This window comes from Mastigoproctus giganteus, chromosome 1 (genome assembly GCF_048544385.1).
Source record: "Mastigoproctus giganteus isolate SK-2022 chromosome 1, ASM4854438v1, whole genome shotgun sequence".
Lineage (NCBI taxonomy): Eukaryota > Metazoa > Arthropoda > Arachnida > Uropygi > Thelyphonidae > Mastigoproctus > Mastigoproctus giganteus.
This window is the reverse complement of record NC_143575.1, coordinates 137,629,491-137,656,989: the sequence shown is the minus strand read 5'-3', so window position 1 is coordinate 137,656,989 and position 27,499 is coordinate 137,629,491. Positions and strand designations below refer to the sequence as shown.

At 38.6% G+C, this 27,499-nt stretch overlaps 1 protein-coding gene across 1 annotated transcript in view; it reads right to left on the bottom strand.

The window, feature by feature from the left end:
• The window catches only part of LOC150091155 (uncharacterized), a 1,391,089-nt gene that overhangs the window by 139,891 nt on the left and 1,223,699 nt on the right, over window positions 1–27,499 (bottom strand). Inside the window, exon 35 of the mRNA XM_090374518.1 lies at window positions 10,829–10,959. Within this exon, the coding sequence (XP_090230644.1) occupies window positions 10,829–10,959 (131 nt within the window). The remainder of the gene's footprint in view (window positions 1–10,828; window positions 10,960–27,499) is intronic.

The window sequence follows — 27,499 nt, the reverse complement described above, 5'->3', positions numbered from 1 at the left end:
ACTGAGAGGAAAGTGGAGGAGAAATTGTTGAAGATAAACATAAAAAAGGCATCTGGGATGGATGGGATCTATCCAGTTATATTAAAGGAGGCAGCAAAGGAAGTAAGCAAACCCCTAGCCATAATTATGAGAGCTTCTTTGGACTCAGGGGAGGTACCCATGGACTGGAGATGTGCAAATGTAACCCCAATTCACAAAGGAGGATCAAAGGGCAACACAAGTAATTATAGACCTGTTAGTTTAACTTCTGTTCCAGGAAAATTAATGAAGGCAATGGTTAAAGAAGCACTGCAGGATCATCTAGACAAGACTTCAGTTATAGCTCGGACACAGCATGGTTTTGTTAAGGGAAAGTCTTGCCTGACCAATTTGATTGGATACTATGATGTGTGTCACAAAGGAACTGGATGCAGGGAATAACTTTGATATCATATATTTGGATCTTAGAAAGGCTTTTGATACTGTTGCATATGATAGACTGCTGAACAAATTGGAGCAGTGTGGCATTGGAGGCAAATTGCTGCTATGGATAAAGGGATGGTTGAGTGGGAGAAGACAGAGAGTGGTAATCAATGGACACTGCTCATCGTGGACTGTCCCTCAGGGTTCAGTGTTGGGTCCATTATTGTTTTCTGTATTTATAAATGATATTTATGATGGTATATCAAGCTTAATGTCCAAGTTTGCAGATGATACAAAGGTTGGCAGGGTTGTTAAGGACACTACTGACACTATGCTGCTGCAACAGAATCTGGAAAGGGTAAGCAGATGGGCTGAGAGGTGGAAAATGAAGTTTAACATTGACAAATGTAAAGTACTACATATGGGAAGCAGTAACCCCAGTGTGACATATCAACTCTGTGGTACTACACTGACAGTGGTAGAGAACAAAAAAGACCTGGGGGTAATTGTGCAGGCAGATATGAAGTTTTCTGAGCAGTGCAGACGGTCTGCAAGAGTAGCTCATAGTGTCTTGTCAATGATATACAGGAATTTTTCTAGCAGGAATAAGGTGGTGATTATCCCCTTGTATAAGGCAATGGTCTGGCCACACCTTGAGTACTGTATACAGGTCTGGAGGCCTCATTTTAAGAAGGATGAAGAGCTGTTGGAATTAGTACAGAGAAGGGCAACAAGATTAGTGAATGGAACATTCACTAATCTTGTTGCCCTTTGTAATTTTACAAATTACAGTGTCTGGAGACTAGGCACCTGCGAGGTGATCTGATTGAGGTGTATAAAGCCTTGAATGGTTTGAGCATGCTCAATGCTGATGGGAACCTTCCTCTTGCTCAGAATAATCACCTGAGAGGGCATAAATTCAAATTGAGGTGTGGAAATTTGCCTTTAGCCAGCGGGTAGTTGGTTGATGGAACAGATTTCCATCCTTTGTTGTCTAAGTTGACAGCCTAAATAAATTTAAGGCTGAGCTGGACAGATGTTTGGAACAAATGGAGGGGTAAAATGGGAGCATTTTTTTTTTTTTTTTTGGCTGATGCTGCATAAGCTTACTTTCCTGCATCATATGCCTCTACTAATGCTAATGTGATTTTAATCAGTGAAAACATGATATTACAATAACATTGGGATTCAGTTAGCATGGGACAATGTATCAACAGTGTTTTACTGCAATTCTTGTGCATTCAATGACAAATGAGGGTATATTCTTTGAATATGTAACATAACATTTCAGTTTTTTATAAAAAAATTTAGAGAATAGGCAGTTTTTCAAACTGCCTATTCTGTACATATTTGGCATTTAGAGAACTGGCATCAAACAGCCTATTCTCTAAATGCCAAAAATCAAATCTATTGCTCAATTTTTGGAATAACAAATTGTCAGTCACAGAAAAACAGTTCACTATGAATGCTGGTATTTCTTTTGTAATGTTTATGAAAATAATGTTCCAGATAGAAAAGAAAAAAAAAACAATTCAATATAGAGAAACATACGAAAACATGTTTTTGCATGTTTGCAGCATCACATATTGCGACCAAAAAGGAAAAAGCAAGGAAAAATTGTTACTTTTAACCATGCTGTGTACCTCAAGAGAAGAGAAGCAAAGCTACAATGTTCCTTTTAATAAGTTAAGCAATCCAGTCTTAAAATGATTTTAAAAAAAAATATTGTGTAAATCAAAACAATTAAGTTGAATCTACCTTGAGAAAAAATTATCTTAACGATATTAGTGATGATATCATTCATGGAATGGCAGATGTTCATGGCCATTACATTACAGATTTGGTATGTGAGAAATTACAGACTGAGGGTATCCTCATCTACATTTACTTGTATAAGGAAAATGGGAAACACTCCACAGTATTAAGATTTGTAAATAATTCTTTGCGGATATTATAGACAGACTGAGAATTGACCCATGACAAAAAGTATGCATTTTTTTTTGTGAAATTGCTTCATATATAATAAAATCAGATTATACATTAACATTAAGTTTTCTATCCAAACCTCATCCATATTACTTGCTTAGCCATGGGTTACATAGGCATTCAGAAACAATTCTGAACAATTTTGGTGAAGTTAATAAAGTTATTTCTTGTGCAAGAATGATCTTCATAAAAGTTCCAATGTGCATAGATATTTGCAGAGATACACAACATGGCCTTCCTCTTCCACCAGAGCCCATTTTGACAAGGTAGGAAACATGGTTATATGCAGCATTGTTTTATGCCAAAAACTTTGATTCTATAGAAATTGGCAGCAAATAAGGCTTCCACACCTGTGGTACTCGAGATGTGGTCTAACCATTGCCTTACAACAGAATATTCATCTGCTTATTCCTGCTGGAAAAATTTCTACACATCATTCACAAAACCTTATGAGAAGCTTGTCTACAATGCTCACAGAACTTCATATCTGACTGTACAATTATCGCCAGGTATTTTCATTCTTCGCTACCCTCAGTGTGGTACCACACAGTTGGAACATTAATCTGGTATTCATCATCAGCCATTTTCAATACACTGCAGGATGAAAGCCTCTCCAGCAACTTTCCAATTCTTTCTGTTTTGTGCAATGGCCATCCATTTACTACCCACAAACTCATGAATTTCATCTGTCCATCTCCATCGTTGTCTTCCAGGTTATCTTCTAGCTCCTCTTGGGTACCATTCTGTTATTTTCTTAGTCCATCTGTCATCCTGTCTTTGAGCTATGTATCCTGCCCAAAACCATTTTAGTTCTTTAGTTTTGATAAGAATGCCCTTTACTTGAGTTTTCTGCCTAAGCCATGTGTTTCTCTTCTTATCTAACAGTCTGATTCCCAATATAATTTGTTCCATTCTTCGCTGTAGTTCTCAGCTTCTCTTCCATTCTTTCGATGAGTGACCAAGTTTAACTTCCAAAAGTCATGGTGGGGAGTATACATTGGTTCATTATTTTATGTTTCAGACAAATTGGGATATTGCTCCTCAGTATGTGACTATATTTCCTGAATGCCCATCCAAAATTTATTCTTCTCTTGAATTCCAGCCATTTATCATTCTTACAGCTAATGACCTGTCCAAGATAAGTATATGACTCCACCTTTTCAATTACTGCTCCTTCAATCATTATATCCCTTTCTGTGGCATACTTGTTCATCATTATTTTTGTTTTAGCCATATCTATCTTTAGTCTAAAATCATTACTAACTGTGCATAACTGATTAAGATTTTCCTCTAATTCTTTGGGATTGTGGCTTATGACTACAATGTCATCTGCAAATCGTAAATGGTTTAGGTACTCTCCATTCATATTGACTCCTTTCTGTGACCAGTCTAATTTTTTGAAAGTTTCCTCAAGGGCAGCAATAAACAACTTCGGAGATATATTGTGTCTCCTCATCGAACTCCTTTCTCAATTTTAAATTTGCTACTGTCTTTGTCCAGTCTAATAAAGGAGCTAGCATTCTCATATATTTTCTTCAAAGTCATAATACAGGTGACCCCCGCTTAACGCTGATAATGCATTCCGGAAAAACAGAGCGCTAAGTGAATCTGCACTAAGCGAGCGCCGCATTCCCATATGGTAACATGTATTTGTGAGTTGCAGTCGGTGCCATAGGATATTTCCTAATCAATAATAAATGGTAGTGAAAAGATGCACAAATGTCGGTCAAAATATTTAATATTCAAATATTTGTACATATAAAATATTCTGCATTACATACGTATATAATTATATGGTAACTACTTACATATCAAAATTCAACTTAAAATTATGAATTTAATTATGAAAAATGTGTCGATTTTGGGTTGAACTTTGGCCCTCTTCCAAATAAACTAAAAGGTGTATTAATTTTAAATCCCCCACAGTTTAATTACCACCCAACAATAAAGTCAACCGATCCTTCGCTACTTTGAAACCTGGCATGTTTTTTTCTTCTTTCAATATGAAACTTCTTTTAGGCATTCATTTCCACAAAAGTCCTGTTTCATTTATGTTATAAACTTGTTGAGAAGTATAACACACAATTACCCCTCTTCAATGATTTTAACAAGTTCTTTTTTTTTGAAAGTTTCGGTTTCTCCCTGGATTTTAAATCTATTCAACCAGCCCTTACTAGTTTTAAATGGTTCCTATTTTTTTTTTTTTTTTTAGGTGAGTTTTCTTCAGATCATCATATAGGCTAATCTCTCTCTCTCTTTTTTATTATTTATAATATTTACCTTAACTGAATGCTGCATTGGATATTACCTTCTATGAAATTAGTCTTTCCTTTTCAATCCTAATAGCCGGCCTAGTCCTAGTTGCTTGCAGTGGAACAGCTAACTTTCCTGCTGCTAAAATTAATTCTTTATTTTTTTCATAATTGTTCTTACAGTTAAACTTGCAAGTCCTAAATTATGGCACACATCTGCTTGTTTTTGACCAGATCGATTCGCTTCAAAATGTCTAATTTAATTTTCAAATTCAGTAGTATTTTTCTTACATTTATAGTCCTCATACTGCACCCAGACGTTGTTGCTTTTTCATTCTTATCAGCCATTATTAACTCTTCGAAAATGTAACTGCATTGGTTGCATTAATTACGATACAATGTTCAAGTAAACTGTCCGTTACACACAATGTCTAATACTGTACTGAGTAATGACTAGACTTCAGATAAATGCATATATAGCAAATATTACAAGCAATATACGTGATAATTTTTTTAAAATGTTGATCTCTGAACTACGTAACAAGTCACTGTACTGCAATTAATTTAGCACGGGAATATTTCTCAAGTCAACGTGGGAAACGTTTTAACCATATTTTTATATTCATTTTCAAGCTATCGACTCCATCAAATGTAATGATTTCGTTAAATATGCCAAAAATTCAATCTGTAAAAGAGTGTTATAGTGATCTGTGACAGCGTTATAGTCAGATACAGGTTATAATATAAGAACAGCATTATAGCGAATCAGCGTAAAGCGAACCGCATTATAACGGGGGCCTGCTGTATATGGGGTATCTATGCCTTGTCTTTCTAGTGCCCGAAACATTGCATTATGCTGTGTGGAGTAAAGTGCCTTTTCATAATCCACAAATATCAGGCATAATGGTGTTTTATATTCATTTTCTTTCTCCATTAGCTGTGATATTACATGAAGGTGATCAATAGTTGAGAATCCTGCCCTAAAGCCAGCATGTTCTTTTGGTTGATTCTCATCAAGTATTCTTTCTAATCTGTTAGTAATGACCCTTGTTTTTTTTTTTTTTTAGGAGCATTAGCAACTAAGGCCATATTGCTCCGGTGCGGTGGTCATTCCCTGACCTTTCCGCAAGCTCCGTATTTGGTGGTGACGGGCTCGAACCCCGGTCTAATCAAGAAGCATGTGCTACGCACTGCTGCTCCTTCCCACCTGGCTACGGAGGCGCCAATGACCCTTGTGAATAACTTGTAGATGTGGGATAACAAGCTAGTTATAATTTCCAATTTCTTATTTATCTCCTTTCTTATGCAGCAAAACAATGATTGCATTATTCCACTCTTTAGGCATCACACCTTTTCTAATGCATTTTGTGAAGAGTCTTGCCAGTTTTTGCGTCATGTCTCTTCCTCCCAATTTTAATAACTCTACTGTAACTTCATTTTCCCCTAGGGCTTTCTGATTCTTCATTTTCTTCAACATGTGTTCTACCTTATCAGGAAAGATATTGGGTACATTGTATGTGTTACTAATTTGGAATCCATCTTCCCCACTGCTGGCATCATTCCCTCGCTCCTTGTATAATTCTCTATAGTAGTCTTCTGCTATTTGAATTATGCCTTCTCTGCTATTTATAAGTACACCATTGCTATTCTTCAGTTTCAGTATCATTTGTCTTTCTGTATTACTGCTCATGGTTGCTGATTTAAGTCCTTTGTTTTCCCTTAATGCTTGTTCTACTTTTCTTGTGTTAAATCTTCTTATGTCCTCTCTGAATCTCTTTCTAATGGCTTTGCATAACTCAGTATACTCAAATTTTCTCCTTGTCAGTGTTTATCTTGCTCTTCATTTGTCGTCTTTGGTTCAAGTGTTTCTTGACTAATTTTTTCGTCTTTGGATTTCTTTTTCCCTTCTTTACTGACATTCCTTGAGATTCTGTAAATCCCACAAGTCTTTCACCTCTTTCATTTCTTTCACCAATTCCAAAATTTCCTATAGTTCCCCTTTCTGCGCTGTTTTGTCTCTTTCCAACCTTAGCATTGAAGTCCCCCATAAGGACAGTGTCGTGGGTTTTCTTCTCATCTATAAGACTCTCAATTTCAGCGTACATTTCTTCAACCTCTTCATCATCATGGCTCGATGTTGGTACATAAATCATTATAACCTTTAGCTTGTACCTCTTAGAAATCCTGAGTAGTAGGCTTGACACCCTTGGTGATGTACTTTTGAATTCCAAAATGTTGATTTTTAAATCTTTATGGAACAGAGACCCAACTCCACCTTCACTCCTTTCCACTGTTTCCATTGGTGTACAGCAGATTTCCACTTGATAAACTTATAAGTGATTCATTTCTTCTTCTTGCTTCAGCCAAACTGATGATATTCCAATTCACATTTTCTAATTCCTTTTCCAGCTCTAATATCCTGTCTTCACCGATGAGTGATCTTACGTTGTAACTGGCTAAGTTCAGTTTTTGTGAATGGCAGCCTGGTCATACCCAGAGATTCTTATCCCTCTGCTTCCACTCTGTTCCTCTTGCTACCGTAAGAGGGAGGGTGAAAGCCGCTGGGGACTGAGGGCCATTTGTTTCATCGTGCTGTCATGTGCTGGAGGGTTTGGTCTTTTCCTCTTCATACAGACGAAGTGTCTTGTAGAGAACCGCTCTATACATTCGTTGCCACCTAAGTGTGTAACAGGGCTTACCATTGAGAAGGTGTGCATGAGTGGATTTTAGGGAGGCAGGCCAACCGGACTTATCCTAACTCTTCTGATCTTTCTGAAATAGAAATATATTGAATCCATCAGTGTTTTAGACAGTGTCTGATAACACACAGAATGCCTGTTCCCATCTAAGCTGCTCTCATGCACTTGTGAATATTAAACTTCATTTGGCCATCTCTCAGCCCATCTGCCTAAGTTTTCTACATCGTTCTGCAGTAAATAACTGTCATTAATCATTCTCCTGACCTTTGAAATAATATCTCTTAGTTGGTATAAAAACCTAGTAGCTTCTACGATTTTTTCTTGAATTCTTCCTATTTGGGATTTGCGGTTGGCAACTTCATTAACTAAAGAAGTTACCAACAGTTGCCATTTTTGATTTTTATGGAATCAAAGTTTTTGACATAACACAATTCTGCACATAACCATGGTTTCCCTTACATCTCAGTGACACCATGTTTCACTGAGATGTCACTGAGATGTAAGTGACACCATGTTTCCAATTTCAGTACAATGTCTGCATTTGGTGATTTGACCAGTACTTCAAATTCATCAAATTTATTTAATAAATATCTACAAATTCTGTCTGAGGTCTACCACCTTTACAAAAGCAAAAGCCCTTTCCTTTGCCCTTGACAGTAAATCCTGCATCAACACACAGTATTCATTGCCACTATGTGGCAATGAATAATGCAGGATTTACTGTTTATTGATGTAGGATGTGTCTTTTATTTTCAGATTCTTAATGCATGAAGGATCACAGCTAATAATCAGATCAAGAGATTGCTTCTCCTGATCAGATTACAATGTAGAAAATCTGTAATCATATCCAATCTTATTACGATGTAGATATCACTGTAATTTCCTGATCTGATTACGATATAGATATCACTGTAATCTCCTGATCTGATTATGGTGTAGAAAACATTCATCCAACAAATATACAAATGTTTTACTAGTCCGTAAATGGCAATCCCCACAGTCCAGTCAATATCCGGAAAGTTAAAATCCTCCATTATAAGAAATTCTGATTTACTGGTCCACTCTATTTGTCTGCACAGTTGTTCATTATCCTCATTACAGATACTATGCCAATAACATACTCCTACAGTCATTTTTGTTACCCTAGTGCTTATGTCACAAAAACTGACTGAACATTGCACTGGCCACTTATGTCAACTAGATGCACTGCCTTAGATTTTATGCATTTAAGTAAGAGCACAACTGCTCAACCCCTCTTGTCCTGTCTCTCCTTTCTGTATACACTGTACTACCACCCATATTCAAATTCTGCATCCCTTATGTCTCAGTGACACCATGTCTCCAATCTCAGCACAATGTCTGCATTTGATGACTTGACCGCTACTTCAAATTCATGAAATTTCTTTACTACATATCTATCATTAGTGTAAATGCAAGTATATATGCACCTGTTTTTACCTTTGTAACCCTAATACAGCTCATGCATTTGCTTGCTCTGTGAGGACCCCCAGCAGGCCTTGAAATTTCTGAAACCTTGCATTACAGGCTGTTGTATGTTTCAATACAAGCAGTGCAAGAATCACCCTCTGCCTGTGCCTCTATTAATTTATTTATTCTGTGTACCTTTGCCAAACTAAGTGTTTACCGACCCACCTACCCCTGCTTAAATAGCATTAGCAAATATTCTTGAACCCCTTCTATTTAAGTGTATCCAATTGCTGTAAAACAGTCTCTATTGTTAACAAATGTAGACCACACTGAGAAAAGCTCTACCCCAGCAGTCTCTCCAGGCAAAATTGACTGACAATGTGCTCATTATGTACTCACCCCCCCCCCCCAATCTTGTCTGAGGAAATTAAACAGACACTTTCAATTCCAATCCTAACTTGCAACTTTTTCTCAACATTGTCCTGTACTTGCTAGATACAGATCTCCTACTCTAAACATCATTAGTACCAATATTATCACACACATCACATTTTGTGCCCTTAAAAGGTTATATCTGCTCGACATCTTCAATTTTAGCCACCGGCAGATATGATCTAGTGCTATTCCATTTGTCCTTTATTGCACAATATATGTCCTGATTCCCTGACAATCAAGTCACCAAATGCAGCAACTTCCTGTGAAACCAAAAATCTCTGCTGGGGAGGATACTTCTTGCATTGTCTAATTGTGGAGCATGTGCTTTATCATTGGGCCAGACAGATGAGTGCTTGATGGGCTACTTTCTTTTAATCCTTTGAAGGCATGAACCCTTCAAATATATGCACCTGTTATTATTCAAGGCCCCTGTGCATGGTCATCCGAAATCTGAATTTGCGCTTACCCTCTTCATGATCTATACAGCACAATCTCACAAGGTATTCCCTTTGGCTGTATCATGTCCTGCTGTATGTAGCTTTGCAAATAGGAAGAAGTAGAGCATATAATATAATCCTGATAATATAATTTCATAGGAGAAGTGCCAAGGGCACTTCTCCTATGAACCAAAGCATTCCCACTATGAGTTTTTTCTTTGCTGTTCCAGTCTAAGGGCATTATTTTAGTGTGAGTTTAATTTAAAACTACACACACACAATACTAAGAGATAAGAAAATAATAACATTATATTTATCCCACTTATTTTATGGCAGTACAAAATATGCTATTTTAATTTACATTATTTACTCTGCGATATAGTCACAACATAAAATCACATTTATATTGTTATAAATTTATAGTTTTTTCACCTAATAAGTCATTTCTGATATTGGTTGCACTCCTTCAAAACTACATAGGAAACCACTGAGTAGTAACTACATCATACCCATATCACGTCCTACGGGCCTCCATAGCTGAGTGGTCAGGAGCAGGAGTGCAGTAGCATGCGCTCTTTCAGTAGATTGGGGTTCAAATCCCTGACTGCTAAATATGGTTGATCTGCCAACCTGCAGTGGACCAGCGTGGCAGATTATGGTCCATTTCCCTTAGCATGAATTGTTGAGGAGGCTTCCTGCAGTGGGTTGATAATGGCTGCAGTTTATCTTTTACCTATATCAATACTGTATCAATGGTGACAGAATTCAAATGTTCTTATATCAATAGTATGAAGTTGTGTTAAACACTCCACAGTACAGTAGTGATAAAGATCAATGTTGCTTAATGAGACATAGTTCTATTATGATTCTCACTTTCTGCAACCATATTCAGCAGAAATTGGTGTGAAGTGATGCATCAGCACCAGTGCTCTCTACTCTCCTGATTTGGTAACTATTCACAAGGCTGAAACTGAAGTTGAAGGTTTACTTCTATTATCTATATATTGAAGTTCATGCTATAAAATGACAAAACTTCAAAACATATCAAATGGCATATTCTAACAGCATACAGAATTGGGTGCAGGACTGGAAGAAATACATTGTGTATCAAAGAGACTGGACTGCAGCAATAATGAACAGAGCAATAACAGACGTACTGCACAAAATGAATGTGTGTAATGATACTCACATGTACTCCATCTGGTCCCGACTCACCAGGAATCTCAAGGCCCGGGAAACCCCTATCTCCTTGAAGCCCTTGGAGACCAAGTAAACCATGGAAACCTCTTTCACCTTTAATTCCAGCAAAACCAGCTAGTCCTTAACAATAAGACCAATCATATAAGTAAATAAATAAAATAATTAATTAATTAAAAAATATATATATACACACATTACCATAACTAAGTAAAATTTCCTCAAAATAAATGGGCATATTATACATGTTAGGTAAAGTTTGCAATGTTTTATATATAGTTCAAGCATATTTAATTTTTTTTAATTAAATTTTTGTCTTCTGTATGATTAATAGAAGTTTATATTAATCATTATATTATAGAAGTATTAATATTATTATATTAATAGAAGTCAGTTATAAATTAACTAATTAATAATAAAAGTAACTGTTGGCACTTTACAGCAAATAATATTCACTCAACTTTCTCATAATGTATTTTACAAATTTCCTTCTGAATTTTAATCAAAATTGAAATGCAATGGTTCATTGAATGCTGTCAACACTTTTGCAATATACTTATTTCTTCCTGGATTTTCAGCTGGAATTAATATAATATGCAAACAGTAATATTTCATGATTTATATATTTAGTAAACAGCTCACAAAACAATGAACTCCTCAAAAGGCAACAATTTTTATCCATGATCATTGGATTGGGTTTAATGGTACAAGGGCTACTATGGCCAAACTGCACCTGTTACTTTGGAGTGTTTATCAATATATGAAAGGAAATAGGTCTAGAAGTGAGTATATACATTGATCATTTTTGGATTAGAAAAAGCTCTGATAAATTAGCATCATCTCCAGGAATTGGTTACTTAGCTGTAGAGGTTTCTGTAAGTTAAGCAGTGATTTCAAACATGCAACTGTATCTGAATAGTAATGTGCACACTCAGTGAAAATATGTTTAATGGTAAGTATAGAATTGCAGTGCAAGCAATATGGGGAGTCCTCTCTTAGCAGTAAAAAGAAGTGCATAGGTGCATGTGCATGGCTGAATCATGCTCTTGCAAACACAACCACTTCATGCCTAATTAATCAGAAACTGGATCTCCACAGCTGAGCATTCTGTTTTATTTCAAGAAAATTGCTGCCTGTCTGGTGTGCCACATTACAGACCATGTCTGTCATATGATTAGTTTGTAATCAGAATAAAAAAATGGAATCAAAGCCAGCAGGGACTTTGATGCTTGGTCTGCACACTCATTTCCTGGTATTCCAATGTGGCCAAGTATCCAGCGAAACTTGACAGACAGTTTATTTTCATTGAGGTGACATAACCGAGATCTGATTTATTCAGAAGTAGATGGGATGTAGGGCCTTAAATGAACTTGCAGAGTCTGTTATTATACATAATATATATATTATGTATAATAATATATATATTATTAGACACAGACAGACAGTAGATGTAGGAAGCACCAGCAATAGCCATACACTATATAGCTAAACTACACTATACTGGCCAAACACTATACTTAAACATTTTTTGCAGACTGGTCAAAAAAAAAAAAAAAAAAAATCAATAGATACAGAAAATAAAATACAAATTATTTCCAAATGTAACTATCCAACTGCATAGTTGATAGATACTATCAACTACCAGCCTATTAGATTCAAACACTAAATTCAAACTATCAGCCTCAACTACCTGCAAAGGCAACCTGTGCCAGCAATCAACGGCTCGCTGGCTATAAGAAAATTTTCTACAATCTAATCTAAACCTCTTTCCCTGTAATTTGAATTTCTGATCCAGAGTTCTGGAATTCTCAAGTGAAAATTCCACCATTCATTCATTTTACTAACCCCTCTCAGAGCCTTGTAAACCCCAATCAGGTCACCTCTTAGGTGTCTGGTTGCTAAGCTCTGTAGCCCACATAATCAGAATCTTTCCTCATATGGTCGCCCTTTTGCTGATCTCACAATGCTAGCTGCCTGTCTTTGGACTCTTTCAAGAAGCACAATGTCTTTTTTCAGATGAGATCTCCATATTTGAACACAATATTCCAAATGTGGTCTTACAATTGCCTTAAATGGTGGGACAATGACCTCCCTATCTCTACTGGATAATGTTTGATAAATCAATGATAGGACATCATGGGTTTCCTGGCTGCCTGATTATACTGCTCAGAAAACTTAAGATCTGTTTTGCATTATAACTCCCATATCCCTTTCTTCCTCGACTGTTTTTAATTCAACCCACCAAGTGTGGATGACACTACTGTAGTCAACTATGAAAGATAGATAATTTTGTGTTCAGTTTTAAATGTTAAATTAGTTATTTTTAAAGGCTTGGAGAGAGAAGATGACTAGTTGTATCAGGGGGGGGGAGAGAGAGAGAGAGGAAGTAAAATTCTACCTGAAGAGATAATTTTCATTATATTGGGTAACTATATAGTGAATAAGAGTGAAAACTGTCACTAACCAGTTAGAATAATCTAAAGACTTAAATGGCTTCCTATACTATAGCATAGAAAATGGGCGTTTAAACCTCATTTGGTAATTATTTGAATTACGGAGCTTCTTACAACTGGAAACTTATTTCATGACATGGGAGGATATAAAAAACCAAATAGGGCAATACATTACCTGATTTGAAGTAATGATAACAATTACCTACTAATTTGAAGAGCTTCAGGAAAAAGATACTAGTGCCACCTAATTAAATGTGCAATACTTGTGAACTAGGAGAAATAAACAAATTAGTCAAGTAATATATGTGAACAGAACTGTGATAGCAAAAATTCTGTTGCATTAGAAAATGCAGCCATAGAGCTGGGTGTCCAAAAATGAAATTTTGACAGAGAGGGTGTCTTGTCTTCAAAGGATGGTTACAACATACGAAGGACAGGTGCGTGACTTTCAAAAAATACCATTTCATAAAGCAATGGGGAGTGAGAATTTGCAGGTGGGTAAAAGTCTGTAGAGCAATGTGGTTCAAGGAATAGGAAAGCATATGTATCAAAAAGGTAATGAAAAACCTAAAGAAAAATGTGCAGGTGGAGGTCAGCACTTGTCAAGCCTAAAAAGTAGTAAGGATGTTCAACTGGCTGATGGTAGGACAATGTCAGGAATGCTGAAAACTGTAAGGGTTCGGAAGGTACGACAAAGAGTAGAAAGAGGTATTACACTGGAGTTGGAGACTGAAAAGAATATCGATGAGATAAAGAAAATTGAATGGATTCAGCGTTTGGGCATTTCATTTTCGAAGCCTAACCCCCCCCCACCCAGTTAAAAAATAATTATCTATGATGTTGAGGAAGGAATAAACAAAGAGGAGCTTTTGAATGATATTTATGAGAGAAACTTGAGCTATATGAATGTAGATAGAACAGAGATAGAGCCAGAACTTTTGGTTCATTTTGGAAGTATAAACAAAACAAAAACTGGTAGAAACTGGATAATTGAGGTGTCCAGTCGCATATATAATTATTTGGTAAATCAGGGAAGAGTTTTTATAGGAATGATGTTCTATCAGCTAAATTCATATTTCATTTTGGCACTAGACGTTACAACTGCCAGTCATTTGGCCACACTGCAAAAACTTGCATGTACGATTCTCTGTACATACTGCTAACTGAAAGCGGCAAGAGCCTGCTTGCAGCCACTGTGCAAAGAGTGGACATACATATTGCACTTGTCAGGATATTCATAAGCAAGCTACATGTGTGATCTGTTTAAAATCGAGGAAATAAAGAAGATCATTCAGTTATGGACAGGAGATGTCCGGAATTTGAAAGAGCACGGAAATTAATAATTGAAAGAATAGAAATATCTGATATGCAGAATGGAACAAAATGGTAGCCAAAGAAGTTCAGATCAGAATTACCGTAAATATGGGAAAGGTATACACACAGCAATCGTAATGAACAGATTAATAGTAAAAGTAATATAAAAATAATCCAGCTGAATGCACGATGGTCAAAAGCTGTAGTGGCTGAGCTGAGAATAGCATGCAATCGTGAACAGGTTGATCTGGTGTGCATCCAAGAACCTTACAAAATTGATGGAAAACTCATTCTCTCTGTCTACAAAAATTGTGTCATGCAACAAGCATAATTTGCGGGCTGAAATCCTTATCTTCAATCATAACTTAGAGGTGACAAGACTGCATTTGTTTTATAATTCTCATGCTGTATGTGTCTGTGTTGAAAGTGAGAACTCAAAATTTTACTTAGTGTCAATATACTTCCAGCATAGTGTAGATATTGAATCTGCAGTTAGATTACATGGAACGCCTGTTAGAATATCTGAAAGGACAAACAGTAATTTTGTGCTTGAACTCCCAATTCCAAAAATACTTCGTGGTATAGCAGGTATACTGATAACAGAGGACGTTTATTGGAAGAAACAATCAATCAAAATAATCTTGTAAATCCATACTCATAGCATAGCACATTTTGGACAGTTAATAGGGAATAAAATATTGGTATCACACTTTCAACAATAAGAGGGCACAAGCACATAACGAACTGGAACGTTGAGCCTGACTGGACCTCCAGTGATAATAGAGTGATCAGGTTTGCGATAACAGAAAAGGTCACCCATCAAAATGGGTATATGCAGGATCAAATTGCAACGATTCTCTGTACATACTGCTAACTGAAATCTGTTTGACAAAGAATTATGCAAAAAGAAGGCTGCAGTATCACCACATGTGTTAAACAATTTGGGTGGCCCTGCTTGTTGTTTGTTTGTTGTTTGGTTTTTAGGAGCATTAGCAACTAAGGCCATATTGCTCCGGGATATGCGGTGGTCATTCCCTGACCTTTCCGCATCCTCCGTATTTGGTGGTGATGAGCTCGAACCTCGGTCTAATCAAGAAGCGTGTGCTACACACTGCTGCTCCTTCCCACCTGGCTACGGAGGCGCCTTAGGGTGGCTCTGCAGCAGTTCAGCTGATGCAAGGTTGGTTATATAATGCCTCTGCAGGTGCAATGAGGCATTGTCAAACTAAATGTTAAGTGGTGGATTTCACAGTTAACAATGATACACAAAGAAACTAATAAAGCTAGGAAGATATACCAAAAAAGAAAACATCGTGGTGAAGAAGATCAAATGCATTTCAGGAATGACTATTAATGACTGAGAAGAAGATACACGCATCTGATTGCAAAAGAAAAATTTAACGCATGGGAAGGAACTTGTAAGGATATGTGGGAACAGTGACCCTTAGGGCTTAATTTACAAATTATGTACTAGCAAAATTAAACACCCAGCGGGAGATATCACATGTTCAATTCAGGCTAGTGATGGTACTTCTCAAATGTGGGAAGAAATTGTATATATGATTTTAGATACTTTGGTGAGTGACATGAAGGCAAATGGGGAGCCTGATGACAGTGAAAACAATTACTTGGAAATGAAATTGCTCAATGAAAGTTACAGAGGCAGCAGGGAAGACCACAGCTTCCAAATAAACAAGTTAGAAATCGCAGTAGAAAGAATCAAAAACAATAAATGCCCAGGAATGGACCTCACGGAGGGAGAGGTCATAAAACAAGTCTGAAATTGATACCAGAACAACTGCTAAGCACATTTAATGCATGTCTATTATCACCACCATGGAAGGAAGCACTTTTAAAACTTCTGCTGAAATTGCCATTGAAACCGAAAGAAAGGGCAGCTTCATATCGTCCAATTGCATTATTAGCATTATTAGCATTAGCATTAGTAGAGGCATTTGATGCAAGAAAGCAAGCTTATGCAGCATCAGCCAAAAAAAAAAAAAAAAAAAAAAAACCCACTTCCAGTTCACCCCTCTGTTCGTTCAAAATACCTGTCCAGCTGAGCCTTAAACTTATTTAGGCTATCAACCTCCACCACAAGGGATGGCAGTCTGTTCCACCAACCAACCACCCGCTGGCTAAAGGCAAATTTCCGCACGTCTATCCTACATCTGTCTTTCCTCAATTTGAATTTATGCCCTCTCAGGTGATTTTTCTGAGCTAGAGGAAGAATCCCATCAGCATTGAGCATGCTTAAACCATTCAAGGCTTTATACACCTCTATCAGATCACCTCGCTGGTGCCTAGTCTCCAGACACTGTAATTTGCAAAACTTAAGCCTTTCTTCGTAAGAGCACCCCTTTGTTCCATTCACTAATCTTGTTGCCCTTCTCTGTACTCGTTCCAGCAGCTCTACATCCTTATTGAAATGAGGCCTCCAGACCTGTATACAGTACTCTAGGTGTGGCCTGACCATTGCCTTATACAATGGAATAATCACCTCCTTATCCCTGCTGGAAAAATTCCTGTATATCATTGACAATACTCCATGAGCTACTCTTGCAGCCCGTCTGCACTGTCAGAGAACTTCATATCTGCCTGCACAATCACCCCCAAGTCCCTTTCATTCTCTACCACTGTCGAACAGACTTGTATTGTTGTAACGTACTATTGAACAGACTTGGAAAAGTTTATGAAAGATTGTTAGCAGGTAGAATTATGGAGTGCGTTAAAGAAAACTGAGAGTGGTCTGAAAACCAATATGGGTTTATATCAGGAAAAGGGACTAATGATGCATTGGGGAAGTTAGTGGAATCTGTACACCAATGCAGATCAAAATACTGTCTAGGTATCTTTGTAGATTTTGCTGGGGCATTTTATAGCATATACTGGCACAGTGTTCTTATGGTATTACTTCAAGCAAAATAACCACCACAGATCTACTCTGTTATGAGAGATTACTTCTGTGACAGAACAGTTACGGTAAAATCAGCATGTGGGAGAATTAACAGACAAGTTAATAGCGGCTCTCCACAAGGGTCAGTCCTTGGCCAATTAATGTGGAATTTAGTGCTAAACAATATTGGTTAAAACTGGACTTTAACAATGTTGTTATGATCGCGCATGCTAATGACTCAGTTTTGCTGGTGAATTCTCTGGTGGATTCGAGACTCCAATTAGAGGAATGATCACACTTCATTTTGTCAGAGCTAAGTACCTGGTGTAAATTGCACGGACTTGTGATTTCAACAGAAAAAATAAAAACTATGTTGTTAAAAGGATACTTATGGTATTATTATGAGATCTCCACAATCCCGGATTGATGGAGTGAGTCTACAGTGTGAAAACTATCAAATATCTAAAAGTTACGATTGATAGACAATTACGCTTTGTCTCACACATCAACTACATTTCTGAGAAGATTCGTAAATTTACTGGCAGGTTGATTCAACTACTGCTCATCTCAGTTCCCCAAACTATTCGCTATATGATTATTTTCACCTCAAAGGTGGTACCTGTGCATATGTCCATTCTGGTATTCCTTGTCAGAGACTTGGTAATTTGGAATCTCCTCTGGCTTAAAATCTCTCTACCTCATTGTGTCAGATTCGTCTGTTCTCTCTACCATTCTCCCAACTCCACTAATCACTTGGAGCTCTTCCACTTCCTCTCTTTGCAACTTGACTTTCTCCAGTCCAACTTTCCTAAAAGTGAGGTAATTTTCCTTGGTGATTTTAATGTTCACAACTCCAGCTGGCTTCCGTTTTCTAGTCACACTGACCCAGCAGAGGCTTTTGCAATTACTAATGACCTAGCACAGATTGTTCATTTACCTACAAGAATACTGGACAATCCTAATCATACAGCCAATATGCTTGATCTTTTACTCACAAACAACCCTTCTAAGTACACGGTCGAAGTGAGAGACTTCAGATCCTTTAGGCACTTCAGATCACAACTTGGTGATTGTCTCTTCTCCAATGGAACCTTTATCTCATGGCTATTCCCAACTTCGTGTTGTTTGGCATTACAAGAATGCAAAATGGGATGACCTGCGAGACTTCTTTTCTTCTTTTTCTTGGTCGGATTACTGTTTCAAAACTTTTGATGTCAACGTTTGCTCAGATCGTGTCAGTGAAATTATTCTTGCAGGAATGGAATCCTTTATCCCACACTCCACTTTAAAATCTTGTCCTTTATCTAAACCTTGGTTTTCCAATAAATGTGCTAAGGCTGTTCAAGAGAAGAATGTTGCATATTGTAATTGGCTTGTTTCTAATACTTCAGTTTCATTTTCTGCCTACACCAAAGCTCGCAACAATTGTAAAGCAGTTATTAATCAGTCCAAACTAGAGTTTGAACAGGCTAAGAGAAGAAAACTTGCTTCTTGCCCTAATGGTAGCCGAGCATTCTGGTCTCTTGCCAAAGCTATTGGCTGCAACTTTTGCCCATCTCTGCTCCCACCTCTGTCCAAACCAGATGGTTCTGTTGTCACTTCAGCCAAGGATGAAGCTGACCTGCTAGAATCCCATTTTTCTTCCAGCTCATGTATTAATGATCTTGGTAAAACACCTCCCACCATTCCCAACACGTTCCATTCAGTGCCTCCTGTGGTCTGCAGTCAAAAGGATTTTGATGAATCTTGATGCTAAGAAAGCTCCAGGTCCTGATGGTATTTCTCCACTTGTTCTCAAAACCTGTGCTCCTAGAACTTACTCCTATTCTTTGCCGCCTTTTTTCACTTTCTTATTCCAAAGGTGTTTTTCCTTCTGCTTGGAAATTTGCTCATATCCGGCCAGTATCTAAAAAGGGTGACAAATCCCTCCCATCCAACTATCGTCCATTTGGAATTACTTCTACTCTTTCTAAAGTACTGGAGAAATCAATTAACCGCCAACTCTTAAACTACCTAGAAATCTTCCGTCTGATCAATGATCGCCAGTATGGATTCCGTCAGTGTCGATCCACTGGTGATATTCTGGCTTATATTACCCATTTATGGACTAATTCAATGGAAAGGTTCAGTGAAACACAAATAGTTGCTCTTGACATCTCAAAGCCTTTCGATCGTGTTTGGCATAAAGGTCTTCTAAACAAGCTTCCATCTTATGGTTTGCCAACTGTTTTTAGTAATTGGTTATCCAGTTTTCTCTCTGATCGCTCACTGAGGGTGATGGTAGATGGCTCTCCGTCTTCTAAATTTTCCACTAATGACGGTGTCCCCCAAGGTTCAGTTCTTTCCCCCCACTCTTTTCCTCTTGTATATTAATGACCTTCTTCCATTGACTGGAAATCCTATCCATAGTTTTGCCGATGATAGCACATTGCATTCCACTTTCCATTTTGAGAAACCTTGTCCTGCTAAATCAGTTTCAACTTCTCGAAAATCTGCTACCAATTCCTTAAATGCCGAACTTCAGGTAATTCTCCAGTGGGGCAAAGACAACTTAGTTGATTCCAACCCTTCTAAAACTCAGTCTTGTCTTATCTCTCGCAAAAAGGATTCTTCTGCTCCTATGCTTATCTTTAGTGACACTCCGATTTCTAGGCAAAATTATATATCTCTTTTGGGGATTACCCTGACTTCTAATCTCTCCTGGCACAAGCACATTACAAATATTGCTTCCTCTGCGTCTAAAAAACTTTGTTTTCTCTTTCGCTTTTGGCGTTACTTTTCTTCCAAACAGCTGCTCACTCTGTATAAATCGCAAATCCACCCTGCCATGGAATATGTTCCCACATCTGGGGTGGTGCCCCCAAAACCTCTCTCAGGCTTCTTGATTCCATTCAGAAGAGGGCAGTTAGGTTAATTAATGATTCATCTCTAACGGAGTCTCTCCACTCGCTTTATCATAGACGTACTGTTTCTGCTGCATGCCTCTTCTACAGATACTTCCATAGGCACTGTTCTTCTGAATTGGCTTCTATAATTCCCGCTCTGTCTTTCAAAACAATCCGAACACGTGCCGCCACCACCACCAGCCAACGTCCATTTACTCTCCAACTTCAAACCCACAGAACCAACTTTTCATCTTCCTCATTTATTCATTCAACTGCCGTTTTCTGGAACAACCTTCCTTCATACGTATTTCCTGAAAATTACAATCTACAGTAGTTCAAGTCCAATGTCAACAAATACCTTCTTTCATCTTCTCAACCTCAAACCCAAGCATAGTACTAAGTACTATAGGTTCTAATACCTCTCGTGTTTGGGGTTCACATAAAAAGAAAAAAAAAAAAAAAAAAAAAAAAATCTCAGATCACAACTTGGTGATTGTCTCTTCTCCAATGGAGCCTTTATCTCATGGCTGTTCTCAACCTCATATTGTTTGGCATTACAAGAATACAAAATAGGATGATTTGCGAGATTTCTTTTCCTTGGTTGGATTACTGTTTCAAAACTTCTGATGTTAGATTGTGTCAGTGAAATTATTCTTGTAGGAATGGAATCCTTTATTCTACACTCCACATTAAAATCTCGTCCTTTATCTAAACCATCATTTTCCAATAAATGTTCTAGAGGTTCTAAGCTGTTCAAGAGAGGAACGTTGCATATTTCAATTGGCTTGTTTCCAATTCTTCAGTTTCATTTTCTGCCAAGAGCAAAGCTTGCAACAATTGTAAAGCAGTTATTAATCAGTCAAAACTAAATGTTGAACAGGCTAAGAGTAGAAAACTTTCTTCTTGCCCTAATGGTAGCCGAGGATTCTGGTCTCTTGCCAAAGCTATTGGCTGCAGCTTTGGCCCATCTCTGCTCCCACCTCTGTCCAAACCAGATGGTTCTGTTGTCACTTCAGCCAAGGATAAAGCTGACCTGCTAGCATCCCATTTTTTTCCAACTCATGTATTAATGATCTTGGTAAAACACCTCCCACCATTCCCAACACACTCTATTCAAGTATGTCAGAAGGATTTTGATAAATCTTGATGCTAAGAAAGCTCCAGGTCCTGATGGTATTTCTCCACTTGTTCTCAAAACCTGTGCTCCTGAACTTACTCCTATTCTTTGCCACCTTTTTTCACTTTCTTATTCCAAAGGTGTTTTTCCTTCTGCTTGGAAAGTTGCTCATATCCAGCCAGTTCCTAAAAAGGGTGACATCTCTCCCATCCAATTATCATCCCATTACAATTACTTCTACTCTTTCTAAAGTAATGGAGAAATCAATTAACCGCCAACTCTTAGACTACCTAGAAACCTTCCTTCTGATCAATGATCACCAGTATGGATTCCATCAGTGTCGATCCACTGGTGATATTCTGGCTTATGTTACCCATTTATGGACTAATTCAATGGAAAGATTCGGTGAAACACAAGTAGTTGCTCTTGACATCTCAAAGGCTTTCGATCATGTTTGGCATAAAGGTCTTAAAAACAAGCTTCCATCTTATGGTTTGCCAACTGTTTTTAGTAATTGGTTACCCAGTTTTCTCTCTGATCGCTCACTGAGGGTGATGGTAGATGGCTCTCTGTCTTCTAACTTCTCCACTAATGCTGGTGTCCCCCAAGGTTCAGTTCTTTCCCCCACTCTATTCCTCTTGTATATTAATGACCTTCTTCCATTGGCTGGAAATCCTATCTATAGGTTTACCAATGATAGCACTTTGCATTCCACTTTCCATTTAGAGAAACTTTTCCCTGCTCCATCAGTTCAACCTCTCGAATATCCACTTCCAATTCCGTAAAAGCCAATCTCCAGATAATTCTGCACTGGGGCAAAGACAACTTAATTGATTTCAATCCTTCTAAAACTCAGTTTTGTCTTATATCTCACAAAAGAGGATTCTTCTGCTCCTATGCTTATCTTCAGTAACAATACAATTTCTAGGAAAAATGATATCTCTCTTTTGGGGATTACCCCGACTTCTAATCTCCCTTGGCACTAGCACATTACAAATATTGCTTCCTCTGCATCTAAAAAAAAATTATTTATTTTTCTCTTTTCTATTACTTTTCTTCCAAACAGCTGTTCACTCTGTACAAATCACAAATCCGCCCTAGCATGGAATATTGTTCCCTCATCTGGGGAGATGCACTCAAAACCTCTCTCAGGCTTCTAGATTTGATTCAGAAGAGGGTATTAGGTTAATTAGTGACTCCTCTGTAACAGTCTCTCCACTTGCTCTCTCATAGATGTACTGTTTCTGCTGCATGCCTTTTCTACAGATACTTCCACAGGCACTGTTCTTCTGAATTGGCTTCTATAATTCCCGCTCTCTCTTTCAAACCAGTCCGAACACATGTCGCCAACAGCCAACATCTATTTACTGTCCAACTTCAAACTCACAGAACCAACTTTTCATCTTCCTCATTTATTCATTCAACTGCCGTTTACTGGAACAACCTTCCTTCATATGTATTTTCTCAAAGTTACAGTCTACAGAAGTTCAAGGCTAATATCAACAAATATCTTCTTTCGTCTTCTCAACCTCTAGCTCAAGCATGGTACTAAGTACTATAGGTTCTTAGTGTCTGGGGTTTTCATTAAAAAAAAAAAAAAAAAGAATAATATGCTGATGTGGCTAAGATTTTCTGCAAGGGCATTTGCAATTTCCATTGGAGAGTAAACGTCTTTGCCCTTCCAACTTAAAATAGGTGTTGATTCCGATAGAGATTTACCATTCAGATTTTTTTTGATTTTGCTCCAGATTTTACTACTATTGGTATTTTTCATAATAGTGGAAGCAAATGAGATCCACAAGCCTTATTTCAATTTTTTTTTTGCCGATAATATACCTTAGCTTTTTGAAATTAATCAGGTTGTCAGTTGTTGGGTACTTGTGAAACAGAATCCATGCTTTATTCTGTTCTTTTTGAGCACCACAGCATGCATCGTTTCTCCAGATATCAACATGTCTGTGAGGTTTGGGTTTCAGCTGTTATTATCTGTGTTACAATGTGATCAGTAATGTCATCAATAGGCTGGCTTTTGGTGACTTGATCATCAAAGGAAACTGTAGTGGTAAACATCTTCCAATTTGTCTTGGAAAATTTCAATTTTATGCGACTGGCTATGTGTAAGGTTCTATTTGTTTGTTTCAGTTTTGGGAAACATATCGACAGATCTATAGCAGTGGATGCTCCTGTGGAAAAGTGAATATGTCAGCACCAGTGCTAAATTATGTGAGATTCTGCTTGTCAAGAATTTTTTGAATAAGTTTTCCTTGCATATCTATCAGGGAAGATCCCCACAAATATGTGGTGCCCATTGAATATCCCTCAGAAGGTTGAAAGGAGATGTAGCTGCTTAATGTGATCCTCCAGTTCTTTCAAAGTTAATTCTTTATTTAAGGAAAGGTATACAGAGACTATGTTTAACATAAAACTCAAAACAACACGTACCAATTCAGCCTCTAATGTGATCTGCAGTAGGATCTGTTTTGTACGAATCTTGTTGTCGACAAGAATGGGTACACTTTCTTCTTGTTGAGTTAGTAATACAGTAAGTGCCAGTTATAAAGTGTAAAGTATGTTGATGTCTGTTGGCACCAGGGGTTCTCCCATCTCTGCATTGCTTACATTGTGGGTGTGCCAGTTCACTGGGAATGCCAGAGATTTATGGCCTGTGGGTATTGTATTAGTGTTGTGTCATGTACCATTGTTCATCTGGTCATTTAGTCGCTGGATCCCTGCCGAGGCCCAACTTTGCTCCACTTTCGCCCCGTGGAGGCAGACCAGGAACACCCAGTAGACTTTATTTACTCTGGTTGGTCCTGCCACTTAGTTTCCTGAGATTTCAGTGGCTAGGACCTTAAAAAACACACACACGTGTGTGTGTGTGTGTGTGTGTGTGTGTGTGCACGCGTGATATAGATGTGTGCATAGATGGGCAAAAGATAATTTTGACATATTTAGATTTAGGTGCGTGGGGCTTATGCTTGCATCAAGGTAGAGAGGAAGGGGAGACTAAAAGCTGAGGGAGAGGAAGGCAGAAGTACGGGGACGATAGAGTAGGTGACTCTAGTTGATCAGTGAGCAAGCCCATACCTCACAAGAGGGAAGAAGTAGGGGGGATAGGTAAAATCTCCCTTCACCCCAACAGATAAAAAAAAAAAAAAAAGTCAGGCTAGAGTGCCCAACTCAGATCGCTTACGGTGCTGTCAGCAGGGCTTCCAGCTACAGGCAGCTGCTATCAACGGTTTGTCCATCCGGTGGATCGGAGTATTCTTCTTGTCGTATGCTTCTTGCATGATGTGTGTCCAATGGGATACGCCAGTTGCAGGTAATGACTCGGCATCATCCAGGAGGTTCCGGTTATTCTTCATTGTCATGGGTTTATTTAGATTTGTATGCCTGGAGAGGATCCTAGTCCTATCAGTTTAGTCTGTTGTTGTTGTTATTTGGTTTTTAGGAGCATTAGCAACTAAGGCCATATTGCTCCGGGGATATGCGGTGGTCATTCCCTGACCTTTCCGCATCCTCCGTATTTGGTGGTCACGGGCTCGAACTCCGGTGTACTACACACTGCCGCTCCTGCCCACCTGGCTACGGAGGCACCATTTAGTCTGTGCCGTCGATTTAGGAGTATGTGTAGGGTGTATTATCCGTTGTTGGTAGCTGCATGGTAGACTCTCCTTCTTGTGAACAGTTTTTGTGCAAATTCTGTGAAGGCCAAGTAGTCCTCCCTGGTGTCCAACAGGTGTTTCTCCATTCCGCTAGGCGAGTAAATAATCCGAGTGATTAGGATGCTGCATAGGTCATCATTGAGCTGGCAGTCGTACGTGAGGTGCTGCCAGCTCTCAAGCCCTCCCACAGTTGCAAGTGGGGTCATCTTGGATTCCAAGGAGAGACAGCTTTGTGTTGATGGCCCCATGGCCTATTAGGAGATATGTGATTTGTAGGCCAGGGGAGAACCAACTAGGTGCTTTGGGGTAAACTCTAGTGAATTCTAGAATGAACCTTCTTGTGATGTCTCCAGTAGGAGAATTCTGCCATCTGTGCTGCCATGCCTATAGTAAGTACTCACTGAGCCTTTTCTTTTCTGCTGTCCTGTTTACAGTGGGGTCTGTTGTGTATTCCAAACAAGTTTTGGCAGTGCCTTTGGTTAAGTGGTATAGGAGTCCCCTTTTTATAATTTCCATGTCCAGTGGGAGAGCTCCTGCTAGGACTTGCAAGGCATGTGTACTGACTGTACTACAGGCACGGGTAATGGATAATAGGTTGATTCTCTGAGTTGAACCTATGATATACTTATTGGCGGTGTGAGTGCGCCTTGTGATACCACACCCCAGCAGCGTACGTAATAATTGGAATGTATACCGCTTTGTAGTACAGTTGGAGCGTGCACTGGCCAAGACACCAGTCCCTTTGGGTAATTCTGACAACCAGTGCAGAGTAGGCTCTTATCTTTTTGTGTATGTACTTTAGATGGTCTTGGAAGGTCAGTTCGGTGTCAAGGATTACTCCTAGGTACTTGATCTGAGTTGAGAAGTTAATTGTTTTATAATTTACCTTGATTTGTGGTGGCTGTCGGATTTGTAGGGATCCCTTGAGTACGGTTCAGTTGGTCTTTGCTGGGGAGATGTCCAGCTGATCTTGTCTGGCCCATTGTTTTAATTTGTCTAAAGCACTGTTTGCCATGTTTTCTAACTCTGCTCTTGAGTTTGCTGCAATGGTGAGAATGATGTCATCGGCAAAGGCCTGAGAGTTAACCTCTCTGAGATCCAAGGTGAGGAAGCTGTCCAGTACAACATTCCACAGTAAAGGTCCCAAGACCGAGCCCTGCGGGCAGCCTCTGTAGATATTCCAATTCAGGATTTGGAAGGGTGCTTTGACTGTCATTTTTCTATTTGACAGGTAGCTGCAGATGAGTTGATAAAGGTTTCCCGGAATGCCAGTGGCTCTGAACGTCGCCAAGACACTCATCCACTAGAGGGGGTCAAATGACCCAGCAAAGTCCACCGAGATCACTAGAAAATATTTTTTTGGGCATGTAGCCACTTGGTCCAGTAAGTGCCGATGTGTGTCTATTGCTGATGACTCCCACCTGAAACCAAACTGGTTTGGGGATGAGAGCCCAGTCCTGTCATACTGTTTCAAGAGTCTGCAGGAGAGAAGTGTTCAAGCAGTTTGCTGGTCACTGTGAGAAGGGCTATTGGCCTGTATGAGTCAAAGTTCTGGCAATTTGGTTGGATTTTTTAGAATAAGTTTGACATTTGCCTTTTTCCATTGAGTCGGAAAGATTCCTGTTTGGAAACATTGTATAGACACTGTATAAGAGAAGAAGCAGGTCGGGAGATAGCTTGACTACTTTTTTGACTATTTCCGGCTCGAGCAGGTCCGGTCCCGGAAACTTGTTAGATTTTGTGTGTGAGGCAGCAGCATTTAGTTCTTCTATAGTAAAGTCTGGTTCTTCTTCAGGGGTTTGATAGGCTTCATCTTGCAGGCACAGATGCCTATGTTCCAAGGTTGGGCGAAAGACAGTGTTTAAAATATTTGAGATTGAGCCTTCCCAAGTAGTTGTCAGTTCTCCACTCAGAATTCATGTTGAGGCAGTGACCTCACCCCTGAGGAGATTGTTTCTAGTAACTTTGCACACAAGTCCCAAGGGTCATTGTTCCCCATGATGGCAATGAATTGCTCCAAGCACTCTTGCTTAGATCGTCATATTTGTGCTGTGTAAGCATTCTGTGCAGTCCTGTAGATTTTACTTCCACCTCTGCCGCTGGCTTGCATCTTTCTCCTTAAGTCTGTTTAGTTCTCTGCTCCACCAGGGCAACACACCTGGCACTGGTTTCTACTCTTCATTATAGCTTCATTGCTAGCTCTTGTGATTAGTGCCATAGTTTTTTCCAGCGAGTTAGTGTCCTGAGTAGCCAGCAGTCTCGCACATTGTTCCTGGTAGTCAGCAATTAGGGTCATGGAGTATAGTTCCCATGCTTTCCAAACTGAGTATCTG